Here is a 24,819-nt window from a genome sequence, read left to right as displayed (position 1 = left end):
TGTGTAAAAAAAGTGAAAGATTGGACAGAAGAACTACTGAGCAACAATAACATTTTAATAACCAATCTTTTCCTTCTCTATAATGGCTGTCACCTCTTCTGTTGCCCAATTAAGGTGCTCTTCTGCACATTAATTGGACAGCAGACTCATTTATTGGGTCATTAAGACCCCGATCCTTTGGAAATTGTATTTCATGCTGGGAGGCGCGAATTCAACAGGGATTTGCTCCTCCTCCCAATTCTCCCTGGTGGGAAAATCCAACCCCACGAGTTCAAATTTCATCATGGCCAATTGTCAAATTGAATGTAATAAATCTGGTTAATTGTTTTTTTTTTTCTTTTTTTAAATTTTAGATTACCCAATTATTTTTTCCAATTAAGGGGCAATTTAGCGTGGCCAATCCACCTACTCTGCACATTTTTGGGTTGTGGGGGCGAAACCCACGCAGACACGGGGAGAATGTACAAACTCCACACGGACAGTGACCCAGAGCCGGGATCGAACCTGGGACCTCAGCGCCGTGAGGCGGTTGTGCTAACCACTAGGCCACCGTGCTGCCCTAATCTGGTTAATTGTTGACTGACCATGATAAGTTGTCAAGATTGCTGTAAAAACCCAGTTCGTCATGAATACCCCCTTAACAAGAAACCTGCTGCTTATCAACAATGACATACCAACATGTTGCTGCAATTCTACACTACATGGCTGACTCTCAGAATCCTCTGAACCAGCCATTCAGTTGTAAACCAATCACTAGAAAGTTCACCACTGCCATCTGGGAGTAAGCAAGTACCAGGTCCACCTCACTCTGCTTCTTAGCACAGCAATTTGGAGAATATCAAACATCAATCACTCCTTTTATGTGCTGTCTTCAACACTCCCTATAGGAAGAGGCGAGATCTGTATACCAGACTTTCTTCGGACTCTGCGAGGTGTGATTCGGTCTTCCTTCAAATATGCTTCTGCCTTCCTCTCGCCCTCGGGGCTGTAGTGGAAGCCAGGGTGATCTGCAGGGAAAATAATATTGCCATCAATAAATCTTCTCTGGACATGCTACTTCTTGCTTCCCCACATGCACCCAGCTAAGTACTAATGGAGGCTTCTTCTTTTAACATAGGAAAAAGGAAGGGCAGCACGGTGGCGCAGTGGGTTAGCCCTGCTGTCACACGGCGCCGAGGTCCCAGGTTCGATCCCGGCTCTGGGTCACTGTCCGTGTGGAGTTTGCACATTCTCCCCGTGTTTGCGTGGGTTTCGCCCCCACAACCCAAAGATGTGCAGGGTAGGTGGATTGGCCACACTAAATTGCCCCTTAATTGGAAAAAATGAATTGGCTACTCTAAATTTAAAAAAAAAACATAGGAAAAAGGAGCAGGCACAGGTTAACAGTTAATGGCAGGTTGTTCGGACACAGCTATTCTTCTATCTGTATGGAGATGATGCGTCTAACCATCCTCTAGGACAGCTCTTGCTTGCTTCCTTCTCTTCCTAGTTGTATGCTAAGCTTCAGTAAGAAACCTTGCAGACAGAATATTGGACACTAGAATTTCAATGATTGAGGAACAAGGAACATAAGGAGCCATTCTATTGGGCCATAAATGATCTTCACTTCAATTCCTTCAACTCACCTTTTACCACATCCCTTGACACCATTACCTAACAAAACCCTACCTACCTGGAGCAAACCAGACAAACAAATCGATGCAGAAATAACTACTAGGCATTAACAATTTTTCACCTTTGTTCATGAATAGATATATTTCTGTGCTGAAAATTCCAAGAAATCCATGGGTGCAAGCATCCACATACAGCTGTTCCCAGTGATACTTTCAAATGTGTCAATAGGTCAGAGAACATCACAAATCCCAATAAATACTGTCCAACACAATTAATAACTTCCATCATTCTAAGATTCTCCAATGCAACAGGACTAGATTTTTCAATCATTCAGAAGACGACAACACGGAAAATTCTTCAGCCAATTGTATCTATGCTCGATCAATCCAAAGTTAATCCTGCCATCTGCTGCAATAATTTATCAACTTTGTCTTTCAAAAATGCAGCGATCCCCACCGTGGCCAATCTGTAGCAAAGCATTCTGTGCTCCAACAGTATAAAGCAATCTCTCCAAGCTGCTCTCCTCATTCTTAAGGGAATTATCTTAAAATTAGCTTGGTCACAGAATCCCCCGAGGAAACAAACTTTTCCCATTTACTCTATTCAAAATCAGTCATAAATTTTTTTCATATGGGCAACACGGTGGTGCAGTAGGTTAGCACTGCAGCCTCACGGCGCCGAGGTCCCAAGTTCGATCCCGGCTCTGGGTCATTGTCCGTGTGGAGTTTGCACATTCTCCCCGTGTTTGCGTGGGTTTCGCCCCCACAACCCAAAGATGCGCAGGGTAGGTGGATTGGCCATGCTAAATTGCCCCTTAATTAGAAAAAATGAATTCGGTACTCTAAATTTTTTATATTTAAAAAAATTCTTTATATTATATCTTTTCTTAACCGTCTCTGCTCCAGGTACCTATGGTTTCTCCTTACAACTAATATCCCAACCCTGGCATTATCCTGATGAATCTGCTTTTTATAGTTTTCATATTCTTTCCATAATGGGGCACCCAGTACTCTAACTGTGGCCTAACCAGTGTTTGTATAAACATATGAATTAGAAGCCGAGTAGGCTACTCGGCCCATTGAGCCTGCCCGGCCATTCAATAAGATAATGGTTGATCTGATTGTAACTTCAACTCCACATTCTCACCCCCTTATTAATCAAGATTCTATCTAGCTCTGTCTTAAAAATATTCAAAGACTCTGCTTCCATTGCCTTTTGAGAAAGAGTTCCAGAGACTCACCATCCTCAGAGAAAACAATTCTCATCTCTATTTTAAACGAACGATCCCTTGTTCTTAAAACAGTGACCCCCTAGTTCTGGATTCTCCATCAAGAGGAAACATCCTCTCCACATTCATCCTCCCAACACCCTTGAGATCGGTTTTGATCAAGTTACTCTTCTAAACTCCAGTGGATACAAACCCTCTTTCCTCATTACTCTCTGTACCTACATACTAGCCTTTTGCGATTCATGACTCCTAGATCTTACTAAATCTCAGCTCTGTAATCTCTCACCATTTAAAATAATAAGTTTTTATTCTTCTTGCCAACCTTACCTCAATACAAACTTACCTCAAGACAACCCACCCATTCCTGGTATTAGTTGAGAAAACCTTCTCTGAGCTGCTTCTAACACATTTAGATCTATTCTTAAATAAGGAGACCAATACTGTACACAATACTCCAGATGTCTCAGAATCCCTACAGTGCAGGAGGAGGCCATTCGGCCGATCGAGTCTGCACCAACGCTTCGAATGAACACACTATCCATGTCCACCCCACCCTGTCCCCGTGACCCTAGAACCTAACCTGCACATCTTTGGATACTAAGGGACAATTTAGCACAGCCAATCCACCCTACATGCCCATCGTTGGACTGCGGGAGGAAACCGGAGCACCTGGAAGAAGCCCACAAAGACACGGGGAGAACGTACAAACTCCACACAGTCACCCAAGGCTGGAATTGAACCTGGGGCCCTGGTGCTGTGAGGCAGCAGTGCTAACCACTGTGCCACCACATAATGGTCTGATTAATGCCCTGTACAAATGAAGCACATGATCCCTACTCTTGTATTTAATTTCTCTTGCAAAAAGTTATAACATTCTATTAGCTTTCCTCATTACTTTCTGTACCTTCATACTAGCCTTTTGCGATTCAGGCGTGAGGACTCCTGGATCTCGCCGAATCTCAGAGCTCAGTAATCTCTCACCATTTAAAATAATACATTTTTAATCTGCTTGCCAACATTTCTCAATTCACTACTTTGTATAATTCAGAATATTCCTGAATTTATGGTTTCATCAGCCTACTTTCATTTTTAAAAAACAATTCTGTACTTATATCAAGGTCTCTGTTCCTATTTTGCACCAATTGTCAGTCACCACCCCCATCCTCAAGTGCCTACATTGGTATCGGCTCCCTCAATGTCTAGTTTCAAATTCAAATTCTCATCACATTCATTCAAAGTGGTTCTAGGCCTTGCCCTACACCATCTTTGTAACTCCGCCTGTCCCACCCCTAGTTCCTCCATAAACCCTGCCTTCCTTCAGCCGCCCTCCTTCCCTATTGGAAATTTCAGCTCCCAAATCCTTACACAACCCAAACTCCCACTTCTCTTCATTTCCTCCTCCTAAATCCTTGCAAGAAACTTCTCTCTGACCACATTTAAAAAAAATCTTTGGTTCCTTTAGAAGTTCAAAATGGACTAAATGGTTAGGAGAAGGGGTGGTGTGGTCAGAGTGTACAGAGAGAAAGGGCTCTAGAGTGGGGGGGGGGGGGGGGGGGGGGGGAGGGGAAAAGAGTATCCAGTGTATTCGGTAATAACAATATTTAATTTTATATTCGCTATCTGTAGGTTAGCCAAGAAAACAAAAACATCCAGGATCACTACGTTTTGCTGCTTGGAAGATTCAAGAGAAACAGATCACCAGATGTCCTAATGTGTTCCAACGGTTCAATTCCCGTACCAGCCTCCCCGAACAGGCGCCGGAATGTGGCGACCAGGGGCTTTTCACAATAACTTCATTTAAAGCCTACTTGTGACAATAAGTGATTTCATTTCATTTAAGCATTTGGCTTGCAGTGGGAATGCGGCTGTGCGAAGCCGGCAGCCTGGTCAAGTTCTAGCACAACTTAAGCATGAATAATTTCCCCCATGGTTGATCGGTGGATACACCTATGGCACTGTTGTACAGTTGCAGAACCTGCAGCATAATATTAAATGCAACAGCTTAACAAGCAGACCAAACTGAACTCTACTTACGAATGGCATCCATCTCCAGAATTGCTTGTTTTGCCTGTAAATAAAAATGGTTTTATTATTCACCTCTGCTCAACCAATTCTCAGTTTGTTACACACTGATTTCCAAAAGGAGGGTGGCTGAAAGCAGGACTGCAATTATATTTACACAGACCACTCCCTGCAGAAACAAACAAGGAGAGAAGAACTTGCAAAACAAGAACACACTTGAATTGCAATAAAGCTTTACAGCAGACGGTTTAAAAAGGTGAACTTTAAAAACAAATTATTTAGAAGCATCAACATTAACAAGATTGTTTTCCGACAAGACATTAAGCTTGCAATGTAGAATTTTAGAAAAAAAAAATCAGTTTGTTGACAAAGATAATTACTAGCTAAACCAAAGAATATAAATTAAGTGGATGTGGTAAATCCATAGTTATACATGGAACAAACCAAATAATGTGCCCTTAGCTGTGCAATTACCAGCATTAGGCTCTTCACAAATTGGAATAACAAGCTTCATTTCCACATACCATCTCGGGCTGAGTTCACACTAGTGTTTGTAGAGAATTGGGGTGAAGTGGGTTTGCTGAACTTCCAGTTGTAGTTTGTAGTGCAAATGCAATCTAAATGTGGTGTCATGGTCACATCAGACATTGGGCGAGATGGACTGTTCAAGAAGGTTGACTCTGCTTACCATAGCTAGGAGTTTCTGCATGGCCAATAATCGAACAGAATTGTACACTGCAATTTTAGACAACAAGCTATGACCCCAAGTACTTTAAACTAGTTTCCACAATCTTTATGTTGGCTCATGAAGCCTGACCCAGGTCGTCTTCTTCTGCCGCTGTTGCAATTACATTCACTTTAAATTAGTTGAAGTTCTATCAATTCCGGCAGATGACACATTGTGGGACCTCAATTCACTGTTGGTCACAGCTCTCATCTCCCAAGCGTACAATGCTGATTTCGGTTTTAAACTTGAGCTCATGCTAGGTGAGTTTGCATGGAAACATGACTGTAACTTCACCTCAGAACAGATGCAGTGCCAGTGTGCTCTGGGTACATTTTGTTAATTGCAGGAGCTCCACAAGCTTAAGAGTCATTGCAGAGTATCAATAGTAAATCAAGTGCAAAAAGAATCTGAACAACCAACTTGGGTGACCCTGCTTCATACCTTAGCTGGGATCTTGGCCGGGTGATTTTCAAGGATAAGCCTTTTCAAATGAAGAATCCAAAGCCTCTTGTCCTGCATTGACTTGGCCTGCTCAAGAATAAGACAAGAATAAAGAGAACCTGGGATAACCCAATGTTGAATAAAACACTTACGGGCAAGCACATTTGTCTACCTATTTTGATCTATCCATCTAACTTTGCCCCAAAATTCCAGCACATTTTTCACAAACAGGAGTGGAAATCGGAGAACTCCTTCTCCAAAAAATCAACTGAAACCCAAGACGGAGAACAGCATATTTTTGCGAGAGAAGAGTATCAGAGATCTGGATTAAAGCCAGGTGATGGATTTTTCGGCACAGTTTATTTGAATGATGGATAAGTTTGGGCAGTTCAATAACCTACTCCCATCCTTCTCTATGTGTGGATCCAATTTGCTATCAGGAACTTGTCTGGTCTCCGCTTCCTCAGGGTTTCCTGTTCTACCGACCCGGCCTAGAACCCATTCCAAATGTTGCGTAATTCACCTGGTTAGTTAAATCTGTGTAAATTTCTGAGCACCTCAATCCCGTAGGAGCACACAATATAAAGTTTGACAGAGAGGGTCAGATTTTAACTTCATAAGATTGGAGCACAGGTTGGTGTGTTCTGGGCCTAGCTCCAACTCAAAATTCCTGGGGTGTGCCAATAAGCTCACAAGGCTGGGCTGGTAAATTTTAACTGAGCGCTGGCATATAAAAACAGGCACGAAAGAATCAGCTTCCAAGATACATAATTTCAGATGATAGAATTTTTCATAAAGCTTAGCAAAAGGCTGAAATTTCCACCTGTTTTATTTGCAAAGCCCAGCCATTCAGTACCAATTGTAGGAACAGATCTGAAACACCGAGACTTAATAAAAGTGGGTATCCTACCTGCACTGTGTGCTGCACTTTGGGATTCTTGTAGTGGAAGACACTGAAACTCAGGGGCTCCTTTGGTATTACCTCTACAAGCATCAGGTTACAACACTGGGGAGAGAAGGAAATGTTAGAGCTATAATTCAGAGTTCTAAATCTCTCATTTTTAAAATCAGAAGGAAAATAAATTGATACAATTATCTTTCATGCCCTTAAAAACCATTTTTGACGCGATCGAACGGCCACAGCACCCAAATATCAGCAACATGGCAGATAGAGGTCAGGAGACCCCGGACCGGGATCTACCCGGCTCACAACGCCTCCCGAGACATTGGGCTGTGAATCCTGCTGTGAACCCGGGATCACTTTTTGGCATATTAGAGTGAAACAGCTCGTCTCACTTTAATATGCAGCTTCCCCGAGGCGTTGGGATCTATCCCCTTCACCTCGGGCAAGTGTTCAGTACTGGTCTCCACAAACGGGGACAGAACGGCACTCAAGTGGGTCTCCATGGGGATCAGAGGCTTGCCCTTTGGGAAGGATGGAACCCTGGCAGTGCCACCCATGAGACATTCTGGGACAGCCCAGGTGCCTAGCTGGCATTTTCATGCTGTGACGATTGGGCCGGGAGTGCCTGGTGGGGTGGGGGATCAGTGTTCGCGTCGGGGGCTCCAGAGATCGGGACGCCTGAAGAGTTCCAGTGAGCAGAACTCCTCAGTGCAGAAAACAGGGCTGTGCATGTTGCCTCGGCCATGCTTTCCCCACTGAGGCCCCCTGTCTAATCATCTTAAATAGCAGGGTGTTTCTCGGCGCTGCGAGTGCCAGGAAGCACCTGGCTAAACGGCTGGCTATGGAACTTTGTTCCTATTTAGTTAAATCGCGCCCATTGAAAAGTTACTCAGCTGTGAACTGGTTATTGCTTTCTTAGCAAAACCTGGCAGTTGAATTTCACGCTGCAAGATCCAGTAAACAACATTGAGATAGCAACTGGCTAATTTACTTCAGTGATACTGATTGAGAGACTCCAAGAGAATTCTTCTGCTAATCGATGATTAATGCCATAGTAGCTTTAACGTCCACTTGGTAAGAAAGATAGAGCCTTGGCGAACTTCACATCCAATGAGAAGGCACCACTGACAGTGCAGCATTTCCTCAGTACCGCACTGGAGCATCACCCCAAATTATAGGCTCAAGATCAGAAATAAGACGGTCAATAACTGTGGAGCATTCAGATCACTAGAAATAAAACTACAGTAACTGAGACTTGTAGATCAGTCGATTACCGCTAAAACACAGCCTAATGCCCCACAGTCACCTTATGTGGTCAGTGTCTACTTTGATCGAAGACCAAAAGCTGGTAGGTTTTAAGGAGAGACTTAAAAAGTAAGGGGTGGAGACGTTTAGGGAGGTAATTCCAGAGCTTCAGGCAGAGACATCCGAAAACATGGCCACCAGTCGTGGGGCAAAGGATATCAGGATTGTGCATGAGACCAAAACTAAAGGAACACCAAGATCTCAGAGCGTTTTAAGATTGGAGGTTACAGAAACAGGGCATGATGAGACCATGAAGGGATTTGAATGCAAGGATGTGAATCCTAATTTGAGTTGTTGGTGGACTAGGAATCAATGCAGGCCAGCAAGCACAGGAGTGATAGTGGAGCAGAACGTTTTGGATGCGTTGAATTGGAGAATGGAAGATGGGAAGTCAGCTAGCACAGAATTAAAAATGACTACTTTTTTGACTTACACTGTAGGCCATGTTAATAAGCATGCATTTCAGGAAAAAATATTTGGTTTAGCTGGGTACTTTCAAAAGCAACTCCTACATTTTCAGGTAAACAAAGACTGAAAAAACAACTCTTACCAAAATATGAGCTTTGTAGGTGCAAGTCTCTTCTCTTTTTTTAGTGATGAGAAGAAGTTTATCTAAAAGAAACAAAGTGCGTTCATTTTTGGCTCGCTGTATGCGAAATGTTCCCTCCAAGACCAGCTCTCCATAGCTGGTCAGGTCTGGACCCTTCCAGTTTGTCAGCAGGCTCTGTATTTCCTTAAAAAGAACACAGGTACATGATCAAACATGAGAGAAAATATCAAGTAATACTATCAAAACATAGAACTCCTCGATCCTGCACCACCATTCAGGTAGACCACAGCTGATCTGTACCTAAAACTCCCTTTACGGCCCTTGGTTCCCTATCCCATAATACCCTCATCCCACAAATTTCTACTAGTCAGTTTTGAAAGCTTCAATATGTTTGAGTGTAATCCAGATTTTCACTACCCTTTCGTGAAAATGTGCTTCGCAACATCACTTCTGAAGAGCCTAAGTTTTAGGCCAGTTGTTTGGAAATCCCCAGGAGAAATCATTTCTATCTACCCCATTCACTCCTTGAAATCAACCCCAAAATCCTCAATTAGAGGACATCTTATCTTCTAGACTCAAAGGAATACAAGCCTAGTCTATGCAACCTGGCCATTCAGTCCATCATATCTGTGCTGGCTCTTTGAAGGAGCAATTCACCAGGGGTCATTCCTCAGTCTTTTCTCCATAACCCTGCAATCCTTTTTTTCCCCCCAGAGAATGATCCAATTCCCTTCTGAAAGCCTCAATTCACCCAGTTTCCTTCACACACTCAGGCAGCGCATTCCAGTGTCATTCTAAGGGATCTGTGGGGCAGCCCCTCCAAGGCTTTCCTAAGAGTTGGGTCAAGAATTGAATGGAGGACTTTAAATGGGGTCAAAACAGACTTAATATTAATGTCATCTTACTTAAATAAAGGACAGAGGAGGACCATGTTCTTGTTGTGTTTTGGGGATTACAATATGTACTTTTCATAAGATCATGATGTCCTTGCTTATCTGTTATTCACTGGAACATGATATTCTTGGGAGTTAATGCATCACGATTTGACTGTTCATGAAATCCTGCTACATCTTTGTAAGTCCGAGTGTGCTGCGATAAAGGCCACACAATGGTTTAATAGTAACAAATACAGAAGAAAAGGGTTCTTCACCATCTTTGGAGGGCAACTAGAGATAGCAATAAATGCAAACCTCAATGAGCCTCACATCCAGAGAACAAATTATAAATATTACCTGCAGCCTGACAGCATGCTCATGTTTCCTCTTCATGTCATTAATGTGCCAAGCCACCCTCTGCATTGTATCAATGGCGTCCTGCACTACATCATAACACTCTGTGTCCTTCTCCAGATGGTTAACTATTTCCTGTATAAAATAGCCAAGAGAATGGTAAAGAGTGATCAGAACATAAGTATCTGGGATGGATAAAAAATAGACTATGGCCATTTTCCAGCGATTTGACACCGAATATTCACTTTCACCCACTCTCAGCCTCCTTTCACTAATGTTACGAATCAAGCTGATGTTAATACTGGGCAAGCCAGATTCAGAGTGAAACCTGGCTTGCTAGATCGCAAGTTTTTTTTAAAAAAAAGAAGCCATGGAGGACAGTTACTGAACAAATTCACACAAGTTTACTGATGAACTTTTAAAACCTTTATTAGACAAAGGAAAAATTAACTGTATTACACCAGACAAAAAAAGGTTTGAAAGATCTCAATACAAAATGATATGATTGAAACTCACACCATTCCTTTTATTCCACCAATACCCTGAGACACAAAACCCCAGTGAATATTTGAATACCATCTTAACACCAAGGCTGCTTGCTTGAGCTGACCCAATTGCAAAACGGGTTTCTTTCAGTGGATTTATGAGCATTCACTAGATGCTTCTGCCCCAGCTGGTATTTCTCAGAGATACCCAAAAACCACACTCCAAACTCACCATTACTTCAACTGCAGATCAAACAAGTTCCTCAAACTCAGTTGTCAGCAGCTGTGCAATATTTCTCAGAGAACTTGGAACTCCTGTCTTCAGTCCGACATACACACTTCTTTTCTGTCTTTCTCTGCGTGTCACTGAACCAATGTCACAGGGCAATAGTAGTTTTTCTACCTTGGTGTTTTTTCTCCCTCCAACTAACCTCTAACCCCTTTTTTAACCCACTCCTTTATTTCAAGGGTTGCAACACTTCATTAAAAATTATGCATTGTGCATTTAAAGCTTAGTAGCACTCAAAGGAGTTATACACAGACCACCATCTTGAAATCTACACCAGCCGAGAGCTAATAAATGAGATTATCCTGCACAACTAAGTGTGTTGAAAGCTAATACTGTAAAATTAGGTTAGTGAGCTCGGTTGTTCCTTTCTACCACTGATATTATTAGATCTCACAAAGATCTTTTGTATCACTGGCATTGCTGGATCCACTCAATCGTGCAGCTTAACTGGCGAAAGCCTCACAATGAGTGATTTTGGTTATTTACAAGATGATACTTTCTGGATGCGGATGATTGGCAGCAAAAGAAAACCCACCAAAACTGAACTGTAGACGGAAAATCATTAATAACCACTTACATGCAAGAGGAGGTGGTATTTTAAGATGCGTTGCACTGGTTTGAGAAGGTAGGATCCCAGAGGTAGGGAGTGTTTCAACGTCTCCTGTCGCTCTCTGAAGAATTTTGCAAGCACTTTGTTTCTCATACATTCTGTTAACATGGCCACGGATCTGCAAGTGACCCAGAAAGATTAGTGGCCCTAACTGGCTTCTGTACAAAACAATATCTGGAATGTATCTTTACTGACACTTTAGCCTTTGTCTTTCATGTCTTCAAAGTATGTTCGAGACCTGTCTGGCTAATGCTAAACATTTGCTTCTTCCTGACTAATGCTCTCTGGAGGCTTTGTATTCTTGCCTCATCTCACCTCGGCTGTAATCCTCCAGGGTTCATATTCCCCTCAATATAAAATACATGGTACCAAATCCCTTGCATCATGGGCACTTGGTCCCCTCGACAGCTACAAGGAGCTTGGTAGATCCTTTGTACTGTTACTGGGACCACTCAGCAGCTGCAGGTCCATTGCAACATGAGTGGATCTCAATAGCTGCAGCATACTCCACAGAGTAAGAATTCCACAGGTGACACAGAATACCTGACTGAAGAAATAAAATGGAATAAAGCACATCTGATCTTTGTCACCCGAGAACACATTTAAATACCTTCATGAAATATTGTCAGTCATTCAACAAGCTCCATGTCGTATGAATAATTTTGAAGTTTCTCTAAAGAATCAGTTATGGACAGAATTGTTTCAGCATTCAAGTTGATAACGGGCAACTGATTCCAAATTGCAGACTCTAAACTTCCAGTCAGTTAACTACGGGGCTTAGCATCAAAAACTCTACTGAGGGAGTCAAGAGGAAAGCTGCCAGCAGGATGGTACCTGAAGAATGCACAGTTGAATGAGAGATCACATTTTATTATTTCCTCGAAACAGCAGGAGATGCCCAAATTTGAACTAGGTCCAAATATCGACCATCTTCTCTACTAAAAAGGTCTGCTGACACTTGGGTGTCAATTTCATGCTTCTTGGGAAATCCAGCAGCTTGGAGCAATCTGGTTTTGCAATTCACCCACAGTTACTCTCGGTTTATTTAAAATGGTGAGGGGTGAAGCACTAGCATTCCACCTGATCTGGTCAGTAACCTGGCAGGCAGGTTAGTTGAAAATTTGTCCATGTCACTCGAAAATAAAGAGGACTACGAATCTGCACAGTGTGCCATACTAAGCTTCAGCATTCCACAGGATTGGGGCCCATGTGTCTTTGCTAGCTTACCTGGGATAGTTTGTGCAGTACTGCGTGTAGATGTGAAACTCTTCGCTCTGCACAATGAAGAAGAAAAAAAATCAGACACAACAGATCCCCACACATCCATCATGTTGAATAAATCAACGTTAGTGGACCCATGGCGACAGGTTTAAAATGCAGCAATATGGCAGTGGGGAGTATGGCATGCCAGGATAATCACTCAACCTTTAACTGTTCAGCTATACTGAACCTATAGGAGGACAAGGTGCATCCATGAAACTGCCCCTAGAGGATTAGGCAGGAGCTCTAAGGGGTGGTCTAATTGGAGATGTTTAAAGGTTTGAAGAGCTGATTGTGCAGATAGAAACTATTTCCTCTGATAGGATATTCCCTGAACAAGGGGGCATGATGTTAAAATTAGAGCTTGGCCATTTAGGGGAGATGTCAGGAAGAAGCTCTTCACACAAAGGATAGTAGAAATCTGGAACACTTTTCTCTCAAAAAGTTGTTGTGGATAGTTCAATCAATTCAAAACAATTAACAAGAATACTTCTGTCTCCAAGGGCATTAAGGGTTCCGTAGCGACAGCAGGCAATTAAAAGTTGAGATACACATCAATTTTAATTCAATTGACTGGCAGAGCAGATTCAAGGGGCTGAATAGCCTACCCCATCTAAGACAACACCAAACATTGAACAAAACCAACTATTTTGGCAACACATTTTCTTAGTGAAGGATGTTTGTTTAGCTGGCCCCACTCCCCACCAAAGAAGTTACTCAAAGAAACTTCTAACCTGCAGGCACCCAGTGCCTTTATCAAGTTATTTGACCAACCTCTGGAAAATGAGTCAGGTCCTCGCTGAAACAACAACAGGCACCAGCCAGATGGGAACCATTAAGTAATATATCCTGGGTTCCACCAGGTCAGAGCTACAGGCAATGCCAAATTTGACAGATGGAATTGAAGTCAGTTTGGATAGGCTAAATTTAAACAATGAAAACAAACCTGGAACCAGTTTCGTAAATTTCCTCTGGCATCCAGTGTAGCGCCCAGAATAAAATGCAATGGCGCCAACATTGATAGGCTAGGTTTGCTGAATGGCGTTAGGGCAATGATTCCGTCACAGTTGGGCAATGGGGTTGGAGTCAGAGTTTCAACTGGAAAGTCCATGTTTCCCTGTATGCAAGGCATTTCAACTCTACAGCATGCATACTTCTGGCTTGCTTCTTAACAGCAGCAGATCCCCATCCAGATGTCAGTCTGATTAACACGCTTGGCTTTCAATGAGGCAGTGAATAGGTTGCAGCTGCTAGAGGGGGAACCTGACCCCTATGGAATGGGTCTTTATATGCGAGAAAGCACGCTGGAGTGGGGACATATTTGAGGAAACAATCCTGGCTAACAAGCAGTGCTATAAAAGCCACTTGGCTTTTGACCTAAAACTCTCCTGGCCTCCAGACTGTTTGGTTTTCCTGAGGCCTAAGGAACCCGACTGGCCACAGTTAAACATAACAGGTTAAACCCAAGGCAGCCAGCCTCATTAAAAACTTTTAGATCACCAACCTGGCTCTCGGGAGTGATCAACTGCCAGATTTGTAAAGCGGAAATGGACAGGTTGGAGGAAGGTATGGGATGTTTAAAACTGGGTGTCTCACTCGGTCCTAATCCAGCTGTTTTAGGGGGCAATAGAAGGGGAACCGGAGTATCACAAGACAAGTATTTTAACATATTAATACAGATTGTGGTTTGAGATTAAATTCAGGATGAGACCCCAGGATAACCAGCAGACCGTTTCATGCAACTGTGCAGCAGAATGCATGGACTAAAATATATGGAAAAAATAAATGAAGTCACCTGCACATGAATCGTATATCTAAGCATCATATATTAAATATTTAGGTTAACTAGCCACGATCATTGCGCAGGGTTACGGTGGCAGGTCAAGGAAGTGGGCCCAGGTAGGATGTTCTTCCGGAGGGTCGGTGCAAGCCCGATGGGCAGAATAGTCTCCTGCTTCACTGTAGGGTTTCTATGGATTCTTCACTTTAAACTGGCACTTGCTCCAGTTTTAGCCTTGGGATCTTGCACTGATAGGAAAGACTGCTTACCTTTGCTACAAAACATTCTGCAATTGCGACAGGATCGCTGTCACAGCTCTCCAGATCTTGCAGCAGTTCGCTGGAAGCAAAGAGAAGCAAAACAGAAGTTATGTTTTACACAGAATAGTCTGCTAGATGGCTAGCATGTGGTTCAGTTCTGAACCGCAAGTTAAATTACTGTTCCAGCAGAGAGAGAGAGAGAGAGAAATGGAATTTGCCTCCTCACCTGCCCCTAAGAGTGGAAGGCAATGTCTGGCTGTTGACGAAGGCTGCCAATAAAACAGCTCAGGATGAAACATCAACAAAGAGCTGAGGACCTGCCTTTGGGCAGAGCACACATGATGACTTTGCTGTACTATAGACTCAAGGCCACTCAGCCTATCTGCCCTGGTTCCATGTTCTTAAATAATCCTATCAGTTAATTTTGAAATTTTCAATCGATTTGTTTTTTTTAAAAAATAAATAGAGTACCCAATTCCCCCCCCCCCCCCCCCCCCCCCCCCCCCCCAACTCAAGGGGTAATTTAGCCACCTATCCTGCACATGTTTTTGGGTTGTGGGGGTGCGGCCCTTGCAGACACGGGGAGAATGTGCAAACTCCACACGGACAGTGACCAGGGGGTGGGATTGAACCTGGATCCTCAGTGGCAGGAGGCAGCAGTGCTAACCATTGTGCCACCGTGCCGTCCTCTTTATGCAATGAGTTAACATTCTGGAATGCATTGCCTGTAAACAATAGAACAGATTCAACATATTTTAACTACTTTGTGTGAAGAAGTGCTTCCTGAAGACTCCTTGAATAGCCTAGCTCTCGTTTTGAGGTATACTTCCTTCTCGAGTCCCCCAATTGAGGAATAGTTTCCCTCCAACCTACCAAATCCTTTAAAATCACCTGAAACACCTCCATTAGATCACCCTTCAATCTTCTATTCTCAGGGAATAATTTATAATTCTGGTGCATGCACACTGCATCACCTTTCCAAGGCCAACATATCCAGAGGTACAATGCCCAGAAATGAATGGTGTGCTCCAGTTGGTGTTTGACCAGAGCATAATATACCTCACATAATGTCCATCCTTTAAATTCGGGTCACTTGAAATAAAGGACAATTATGTTTGTAACCATCCATTAGTTTGAAGTGATTTCTGCACTTTGACCCCAAAATTTCTCTGCGCCTCCACAGTCCTTAACTTTTCAGTTTATAAAACACCCTGATCTATCTTTCTTAGGTCCCTTTCTACCCCCTAAGTGGATGACCTCACACTTCCAGTCATCTGCCAGTGTTGCCTATTCACTAAATCTATTAATGTCCCTTTGCAGATACCTGCCTCCATCTCTGATATTAGCTGTGCCATGTTGTATGTGAGTTCCCTGTTCCTTCACAAGTCATTCACAAATAAAAACATAAGGGAGAACCTGTAGCCCCGGTAAAGGTGCCTTATGGGGGGGGGGGGGGGGGGGGGGGGGGGGGGGAAGGGGGAAGAGAGAAGAGAGAAGAGAGAAGAGAGAAGAGAGAAGAGAGAAGAGAGAAGAGAGAAGAGAGAAGAGAGAGGAGAGAGAGAGAGAGAATACAAATCATATTGTACGAAGTGGAGTACATCAAGTACCCAGATAGCCGACTCCACATCTTTGAAAGCGGTTTCTTTTCCACCACTCAACCTGCATTAGTCTGGGTGCCAGCATTTCTGGCTGAGGTACTCATACCTTTTAATAAAGCTTCTACAAATGTTGTTGGGAGCGTAACAGTAAACATACAATGAAAGAAACCAAACAGTGTGCAGCCATTGTAATAACACAGCTGCAAGTGCACTTGTTTTCCAATTTGTGTTCCAAATTCTGTTGCTCGGTTTTTTTTTTTAAAGTACAGGCAGTATCAGGAGCCGCTCAGTCTGCTATTTAATGTTGTGTGTTATTTATTCTCCCACATGACTTGACACGTTTTAAGTACACAAACTAACAAGTCAACTTTGTCCCAGTGGTATCACGCTCTCGTCTCCTCAACTTGGGCACATCATCCAGGCTGACACTCATGCTGCACAGTCGGTCAGGACATCTTTTGGATGAGAAGTTAAACCAAGGTCCATTTCCCCAGCAGGTAGACATAAGCAACTGCATGACTCTATCGTCCTAGCCGATATTTACCCTCAACCGATATCGCAAATAAATTGTGTGGCCATTATCTCACTGCTGTTTGTGGCACCTTGCTGCGTCCAAATTGGCTTCCCCATTTCCTAAATTACACAAGTGATTACACATCAAAAGACAGTTAGTCGCATAGAAAGTCTTTTGAGGTCATGAAAAGCAGTCCAAATCCATGTTCCCAGCATGCTATTATTTTATATTTCGTGTTTAATTCAACGACAGTCTATAACGAAGGAATGATGATGGTTTTATTTGTATCATCATGATTTGGCACCAGCCAACATGACTTTTCAATTAATCAATAATCCACAACTGGGAGGTGAAAACAGAGTCAAAAGAAATTTGCAAAAAAAAAATTGATATATGCGTGAGAAAGAGTCTTGCAGGGTTACAGGGAAATTGCAGGGAGTGGGATTAATTGAATAGCTCTTTCAACAGACACCATGGTCTCAATGGGCTGAATGGCCTTGTATATGATTGGAGAAGAAACACGAGCAGTGACAGAAGCCAAATCCATAGTTTCTCAAACAAATCAGATGAGTGTGTGAAAATTAAAATAGGTGTGGGAAAATGGAAAAGTGTTGATACTTTGTCACACAAAACCTGCAGCTGGATAGGACAACTAGCCTCTTCATACACTGTTAAATTCTATAATTATCACGGTCTTAATACCTCCTCCTAACCTTCAAGAGCCTCCTAATCGGCCTTCCCATTCACCATGCTTTTGCTGCTTACAACTCCCCTCTTCCTTCTGGCATTGCTCAGCGACGAGAGGGAGGGAAGAAAGAAAGAGAGAGGGAGGGAAGAAACAAAGAAAGAAGAAAGAAAGAAAGAAGGAAAGAATGGAGGGAGGGAAGAAAGAAATAAAGAAAAAAAAGAATGGAGGGAGTGAGGGAGGGAAGAAAGAAGGGAAGGGTAGGGAGGGAAGAAAGAAAGAAAGGAGAGGGAGGGAGGGTAGAAAGAAAGAAAGAATGGGAAGGGAGGGAAGAAATAAATAATGGAGAGGGAGAGAAGGGGAGGGGGAAGAAAGAAAGAATGAAGAGGGAGGGAGGGAGGGAAGGAAGAAAGAAAGAATGGAGAGGGAGGGAGGGAGGGAAGAAAGAAAGAAAGAATGGAGAGGGAGGGAAAAAAAGAAAAAAAAATGGAGAGGGAGGGAAAAAAAAAAATAATGGAGGGAGAGAGGGAAGAAAGACAGAATGGAGAAGGAGAGATGGAAGAAAGAATGGAGGGGGAGGGGAAAGGGAGGGAGGGAGGGAGGGGAAGAGAGAGAGAGAGAGAGAGAGAGAGAGAGAGAGAGAGAGAGAGAGGGAGAGAGAGAGAGAGAGAGAGAGGGGGCGGGAATAAGAGAGAGAGATAGAACCTGAAATGGAATCTCAGAACTTCAGGCATTGGCAGCTTAAAACATGGTCGGCAAGTAAAATCGGGGATGCACAAGTTATCCTCCCAAATGCATTACGGCCTGAAACATGACGCATTGGAGATCAATTCCATTTGGGACAGGGAAAATTGAGTTTGAGCCAACTGTTACCGTGTGTTTAATCTGAACTTGTATTCACCTGCCGAAGCCTTACTGGGTTTACTAGATTAAGATCTGCTTACCTGTTGAAACGATAAATGTCTCTAATGTTCCCAAACAGAGCTAAACGTTCTTCAGTCCCCAGTGGGAGTCTTGATTGGTCACTGATGCAGTCAAGATAGTCCTAAGAACACAACAAGATCAAATTAGAACACAGGTCGCAAGACACAGATGAGGTGACCATCTCGCCCTATCCTTCCAGTAAATTCTTACTCCTTGTATTCCAGTGTTAGGCTTTCACTACTCAATTGAACCAATGTTTAGAATTACTGTGTGATGAAGCCCTTCCTTTTTTAAAAAAAAATTAATATTTTTATTCTCCTCCTTTTTCACATTTTCTCCGGAATTTACACACACCAACAATAAACAATCAGCAACAGATATGTCAATCCCCATAACAATAACAACGATCCCATCCTCCCATCAACCCCCAAACATCAGCCTGCCTGTTTACATAAACAAATGACAAAAAGGAATCAGGGATTACCCATAGTCATCCTTAATACACACAGCCCCCCTCCCCCCAACCCTCCAACCCATCCCCCCCAACTAATGTTTGATGTTATCCAGTTCTTGAAAGTGCATAATAAATAATGCCCATGAATTGTAGAACCCCTCCGAGCTTCCCCTCAGTTCAAACTTAACCTTCTCAAGGGTCAAGAATTCCAACAGGTCCCCCTGCCATGCCAGGGCACAGGGTGGAGAGGCCGCTCTCCATCCCAGCAGGATCTGCCTTCGGGTGATCAACGAGGCGAAGGCTACAACATCTGCCTCCACACCCGTTTCCAACCTTGGCTGGTCCGACACCCCGAATATGGCCTCCTGGGGACCTGGGTCCATTTTCACGTGCACCACCTTGGAAATTACCCCAAAAAACCTTCTTCCAGTACTCCGAGCTTTGGACAGGACCAAACCATATGAACGTGGTTAGCGGGGGCCCCCCCGCAATGCTCACACACATCTTCTACTCCTTCAAAGAATTGGCTCATCCTCACCCTCGTGGGGTGCGCTCTATGCACCATCTTCAGCTGTATCAGCCCCAACCTCGCACACGAGATGGAGGCATTCACTCTCCGGAGCACCTCACACCAGAACCTCTCCTCCATATCCTCTCCCAACTCTTCCTCCCACTTTGCTTTGACCCCTTCCAGTGGTGCCTTATCCTCTTCCAAAATAGCTCCGTACACCGCTTCCCTGGCTCAAATCTGTGTTCCCCCGAATCGGCATTTCCCTTGACCCTGTCCCCAACCAGAAGTGTTGGCGAAACTGCCTCCAAATTCTCAATGAAGCTATTATTACCGGACTCCTTGAGTATTTCCCCGGAGCTATCGGGAGCGGCACTGTTGCTAGTGCTTTCAGTCCCGACCCCCTGCACAAATTATCCTCCATTCTGACCCACTGGGAATCAACCCCTCTGACCCAGCTGCGCACCTTCTCCACATTTGTCACCCAGTAGTAATACCTCAGGTTCGGGAGACCCAAACCCCCTGCCTGCCTTCCCCTCTGTAGCAGCACCTTTCTCACTCTGGCCACCTTCACTCACCATATGAACAAGGTAATCCTTTCCTCAATCTCCCTGAAAAAAACCTTTGGCAGGAAAATCAGTAGACATTGAAAAATAAACAGAAATCGCGGCAACACATTCATTTTAACCGCCTGTACCTGACCCGCCATTGACAGAGGGAGACCATCCCACCTTGCCAGATCAGCTTTCACTTTCCCCACCAAACTAGTGATGTTGTACCTGTGAAGCCTCCCCCACTCCCGGGCAACCTGCACCCCCAGATACCTAAAGTGAGTCCCTGCCCTACAGAATGGCAACCCCCCCCCCCCCCCCACCCCTAGCCGAGACACCATAAAATACTCACTCTTGTCCAGGTTCAGCTTGTACCCAGAGAAAGACCCAAATACTCGCAGTAGCTCCAATATCCCTCCTATCGACGCACTCGGTTCCGACACATACAGCAGCAAGTCATCGGCATACAAGGACATCCTATGCTCTATCCCCCCCCCCCCCCCCCCCCCCCCCCCCTCCCGGCACTATTCCTTTCCATGCTCCCGAACTTCTTAATGCAATGGCCAGCGGCTCAATCGCAAGTGCAAACAGCAGGGGGGACATAGGACATCCCTGTCTCATCCCACGGTGGAGAGAACGTATCTCGAGCTGATATTGTTTGTGCGGACACTCGCCTTTGGCTCCTTATATAATAACTTTACCCAGTTCACAAATCTTGGTCCAATCCCGAACCGCTCCAGAACTGCAATCGGGTACCCCCATTCTACCCGGTCAAACGTCTTCTCGGCGTCCAATGCCACAACCACCTGTTTCCTTCCCTTCCGCCGGTGCCATAACGACGTTTAAAACCATCCTAATTGTCGAAAACAGCTGCCTCCCTCTCACGAACCCCGTCTGATCCTCACCTATCACCTTCGGGAGGCACTCCTCCAGCCTACCTGCCAGTACCTTCGCCAATACTTTTGCATCCACATTCAGAAGTGATATGGGCCTATACGACCCACACTCCATTGGATCCTTTTTTTTTTAGCAACAGTGAAATCGATGCCTGCCCCAAGGTTTGTGGCAGTACCCCCTTCCCCAACACCTCTTCAAACATCCCCACCATCAGGGGTACCAACTTATCCTTGAATTTTTTATAATATTCCACCGGAAACCCATCCGGCCCTGCCACCTTCCCCGACTGCATCCTCCCAATCGCATTCTTTATCTCCTGCTCCACTATTGCTCCTTCTAATGTAGCCCTGCCCCCTCCCCTAGCCTTGGGTACTCCAACGTGATGAGGTCCTTCCTAATACCAGTCCTGAACTTACACCATTACACAGAATTTACAAGACAGAAACAGGCCAAAAATCAGCAAACTGATCCAGTTCTACTCCAGCTAACTCAGTTCTACATCCTTCTATCACTTTCTCCCTTGTACCTACCACACTTTCCCTCAAGTACATCCTTGTTATTCACCTCAACTCGTCCATGTGATAGCAAGCTCCACATTCTCATCACTCTGGGGGCAAAGTTTCTCCTGAAATCGATGCACTATACGAGTGACCATCATATTTATGACCTTAGTTTTGGATTCCACCCCATCTTCTCAATATCTACTCCACTTCCGCTTCATAAAGACACAGAGACCAGTAGATTGTGAAGTTATTAATTCCAAGTGGCACGAGACAAATGCAGGAAATTTTCCATGGAATTTTTAAAAAATGTCAGTTGCTATTTGATGCTCAAAACCTTTGCTCGCACTGAGCCTGGATTCAATCTCACTGCTGACATCAGCAGTGCATTATTGTAAGGGCCCACTAAAATAGGCTCATCAAAAATTAGCTCAGAATTCAAGTATTCACAGACCTTCACTGTGGTCGCACTAAGTTCAAAGTAAGGTTTCCCCACTCCAACATAATCGGCTCCCTTTCTAGAAAGCAGTGATCTCCGAAATGCTGGTGGCCATTTCTACTTCAGCCAAGTCCATTCGGGAATTTCAAAAGCAGGAACGGATTGAGAAAGCCAATGCCTTTGGTCCCATCCAGGTGCCTGCAAACTTCTGACAAGATGTCAAGTCAGTAGATTCCTTCTCTCTTTACCCCTGACCAATAGACCAGCTGAGGTCCACTGACTTAACCTCAACCAAGGCACAAGCTCGTGTAGTGTAAGGTTCTGGTACATATAGGGTCAACATGGTATGGAGTATAGTATCATCCACAGTGATGTAAAAGAACACATGACCTGTAGCCAGGGATCAAGTCTAGAGTTAGATAGAGCAGTGTGCACAAGCAAGCATGCAGACAGCACCGAATCTGAACTAATAGTTCTTGTAATTAATAAATACAGAGTTAACCTACATAAGACTATGTATGGTCATTGGAAGAGTTGTGGCACAGTGTTTAGCACTGCTGCCTCACTGCACTAGAAACCCAGGTTCAATTCTGACCTTGGGCGTCTGTCTGTGTGGAGTTTGCACATTCTCCCCACGTCTGTATGAGTTTCCTCTGCGTGTGCTCCGGTTTCCTCCCACAGTCCAAATGTGTGCAGGTTATGTGGATTGGCCATGCTTAAATGCCCCCAAGTTCCCGATAAAGGTTAGTTGTGATTATGGGGATAGGACATAGGCCGAAGAAGGGTGCTCTTTCAGAGGGTCGGTGCAGACTTGGATGGGCCAAATGGCCTCCTTCTGTACTGTAGGGATTCTATGATTCTATGACTGCAAAAACACCGTACAACATGACAGCAAACAGAAAAACCCAAAACCTCAAAAATGCCTGAGGAAAAACTAAAATCATGCAAGAGTAGAAAAAAATTTGAAGAAGCATTCTGACCCGAAGAAAAGTATGAGAAGCAGACACCGGATAAATTACCAGGGAAAGCTCCAAAGAGAGGTTTGGAAGCTGAAGGCAGTCATTTAAAAATCCTCACTGCAGCAGAGGATTCAAGAGGACCTCTAGGAAGTCCAGCCTCAATTCCCAGAATGCAGAGTTAGCAGATGTGGCAGGGGTAAGCTGAAACTTCTAAATGCCAGGATACAGCCAAGTTCCGAGAAATTTCAGAGCTCAGAAATTGCATTTAAAAACTCCACCAAAGGGGATTCCCGAGACAGCACCTGAACACATGGCTAGAGAGCTCACTCCAAGAGAAAAGAATAATTTAAAAGAACCATTACTGAAGAATCAGCTGTAAAGATCGAATGCCAGGATTCAATGCTTTCATGACTCTCAGTAGTGCTGAAACGGAGAGGTCCGCAGCTAGTTGACCCGAAGCAGCCAATACTTTTTTCCGATGTTCACGAGCGTTATTGCACCAGGAGCCCACTAAAACTAGGAATACAGTTAGATCACACATCGTCAGAGAAATGGTGGTACCATTTTCAATTTGAACAACTTCTCAAGACTGAACCTGGGTTAGTAAAATAATTTAAATATGGATCAGAAATCCAATCCCACAGATCAATTTGGATTTATCAAAGGCCCTGAATAATCACATCATTGGGGATTTTATACACAATTGCCAGATTTAGATAAAAGGAGAGAGAGGGCATGATTTACTGGCCACATCCAACTGGAATCAGGGCTGAACAGGGCCGGTACATCCGGGGGAGGACTCTTCTGGGATCCCTGACAGGTGTTACTCCTTGCAAGATTTTAAAAATAAGTAAATTTAGTATACCCAATCCGTTTTTCCAATTAAAGGGCAATTTAGCATGGCCAATCCATCTACCCTTTGGGTTGAGGGGGTGAAACCCACGCAGATATGGGGAGAATGTGCAAATTCCACATGGACAGTGACCCAGAGCAGGGATCGAACCTGGGACCTTGGCGCCGCGAGGCAGCAATGCTAACCACTGTGCCACCGTGCTACCTCGCCTTCCAAGATCTAACGAGATCTTGAGAAGTCATGATCTGAATCCCGGCCACAAAAGAGCAGGACCCAAGACTTGCAGAGTTTTTTTTAAAATTTAGATTAGCCAATTATTTTTTCTAATTAAGGGGCAATTTAGTGTGGCCAATCCACCTACTCTGCACAATTTCGGGTTGTGGGGGCGAAACCCACGCAGACACGGGGAGAATGTGCAAACTCCACACGGACAATGACCCAGAGCCGGGATCGAACCTGGGACCTCAGCGCCGTGAGACGGTTGTGTTAACCACTAGGCCACCGTGCTGCCAGACTTGCAGAGTTAAGTGAGTTTAATAACTCTGCCAACGCCAAACCGAACTGGCTCCTGGGATCCACCGGCCTGGCCGAAGAGACCCTCTTGGGCACCGTTTGGACTGGTTTAGCACAGGGCTAAATCGCAGGCTTTGAAAGCTGAGCAAGGCAGACCAGCATTACGGGTTCAATTCCTGTACCAGCCTCCCCGAACAGGCGCCGGAATGTGGCGACTAGGGGCTTTTCACAGTAACTTCGTTTGAAGCCTACTTGTGACAATAAGTGATTTTCATTTCATTTTTTTCATGTCACTGGTCCACACAAACTGCGACCAGGCAGAACGCTATTTCTTTTGGGGGGGCCCCCTCCCAGGGAATCGAGGCCCCCTGGTGGTTGGTACCTGGGCAACTCCTTGGGACTAGCAGCGCCACCTGGGCACCATGGCAGTACCACGCAACTGCCAGTCTGGCACTGCCATGGTGCCCTGGTCACACCGTCAGGCTGGCAAGGTACCCAGGTGGCATTTTGCCCGACAGGGGATAAGGCCCAGGGGTGCCCTGCCTGTATGAGGTGGGGTGCAGGGGGGCAAGGACCCATCCCCCAATCCCAACAGGTGAATGTGGTGGTGGTGGGGGGGGGGGGGGGGGAAGAAAGAGACCGGGGCGCCATTTGAGCTCTTCAGCTGAGCTTACTCACATTCTTAAAGCAGGGCTTAAATACATGATTAAGGCGAGTGCA

At 44.5% G+C, this 24,819-nt stretch overlaps 1 protein-coding gene across 9 annotated transcripts in view; it reads right to left on the bottom strand.

Moving 5' to 3' along the window:
* Positions 1-24,819, bottom strand: part of LOC119970531 (pleckstrin homology domain-containing family G member 1) — a 285,870-nt gene that overhangs the window by 34,474 nt on the left and 226,577 nt on the right. For all 9 annotated transcript variants that reach the window (XM_038805311.1, XM_038805331.1, XM_038805319.1 and 6 more), the window contains 10 exons: positions 18,446-18,546; positions 14,714-14,783; positions 12,632-12,678; positions 11,372-11,522; positions 10,024-10,155; positions 8,792-8,974; positions 6,943-7,038; positions 6,033-6,119; positions 4,877-4,910; positions 909-1,007 (listed from right to left, as the gene is read on the bottom strand). In XM_038805311.1, coding sequence (XP_038661239.1) covers positions 909-1,007; positions 4,877-4,910; positions 6,033-6,119; positions 6,943-7,038; positions 8,792-8,974; positions 10,024-10,155; positions 11,372-11,522; positions 12,632-12,678; positions 14,714-14,783; positions 18,446-18,546 — 1,000 coding nt within the window. The remainder of the gene's footprint in view (positions 1-908; positions 1,008-4,876; positions 4,911-6,032; positions 6,120-6,942; positions 7,039-8,791; positions 8,975-10,023; positions 10,156-11,371; positions 11,523-12,631; positions 12,679-14,713; positions 14,784-18,445; positions 18,547-24,819) is intronic.

Source organism: Scyliorhinus canicula, chromosome 1, assembly GCF_902713615.1.
Source record: "Scyliorhinus canicula chromosome 1, sScyCan1.1, whole genome shotgun sequence".
NCBI classification, from domain to species: Eukaryota; Metazoa; Chordata; class Chondrichthyes; order Carcharhiniformes; family Scyliorhinidae; genus Scyliorhinus; species Scyliorhinus canicula.
This window is presented reverse-complemented; position numbering and strand designations above follow the sequence as displayed.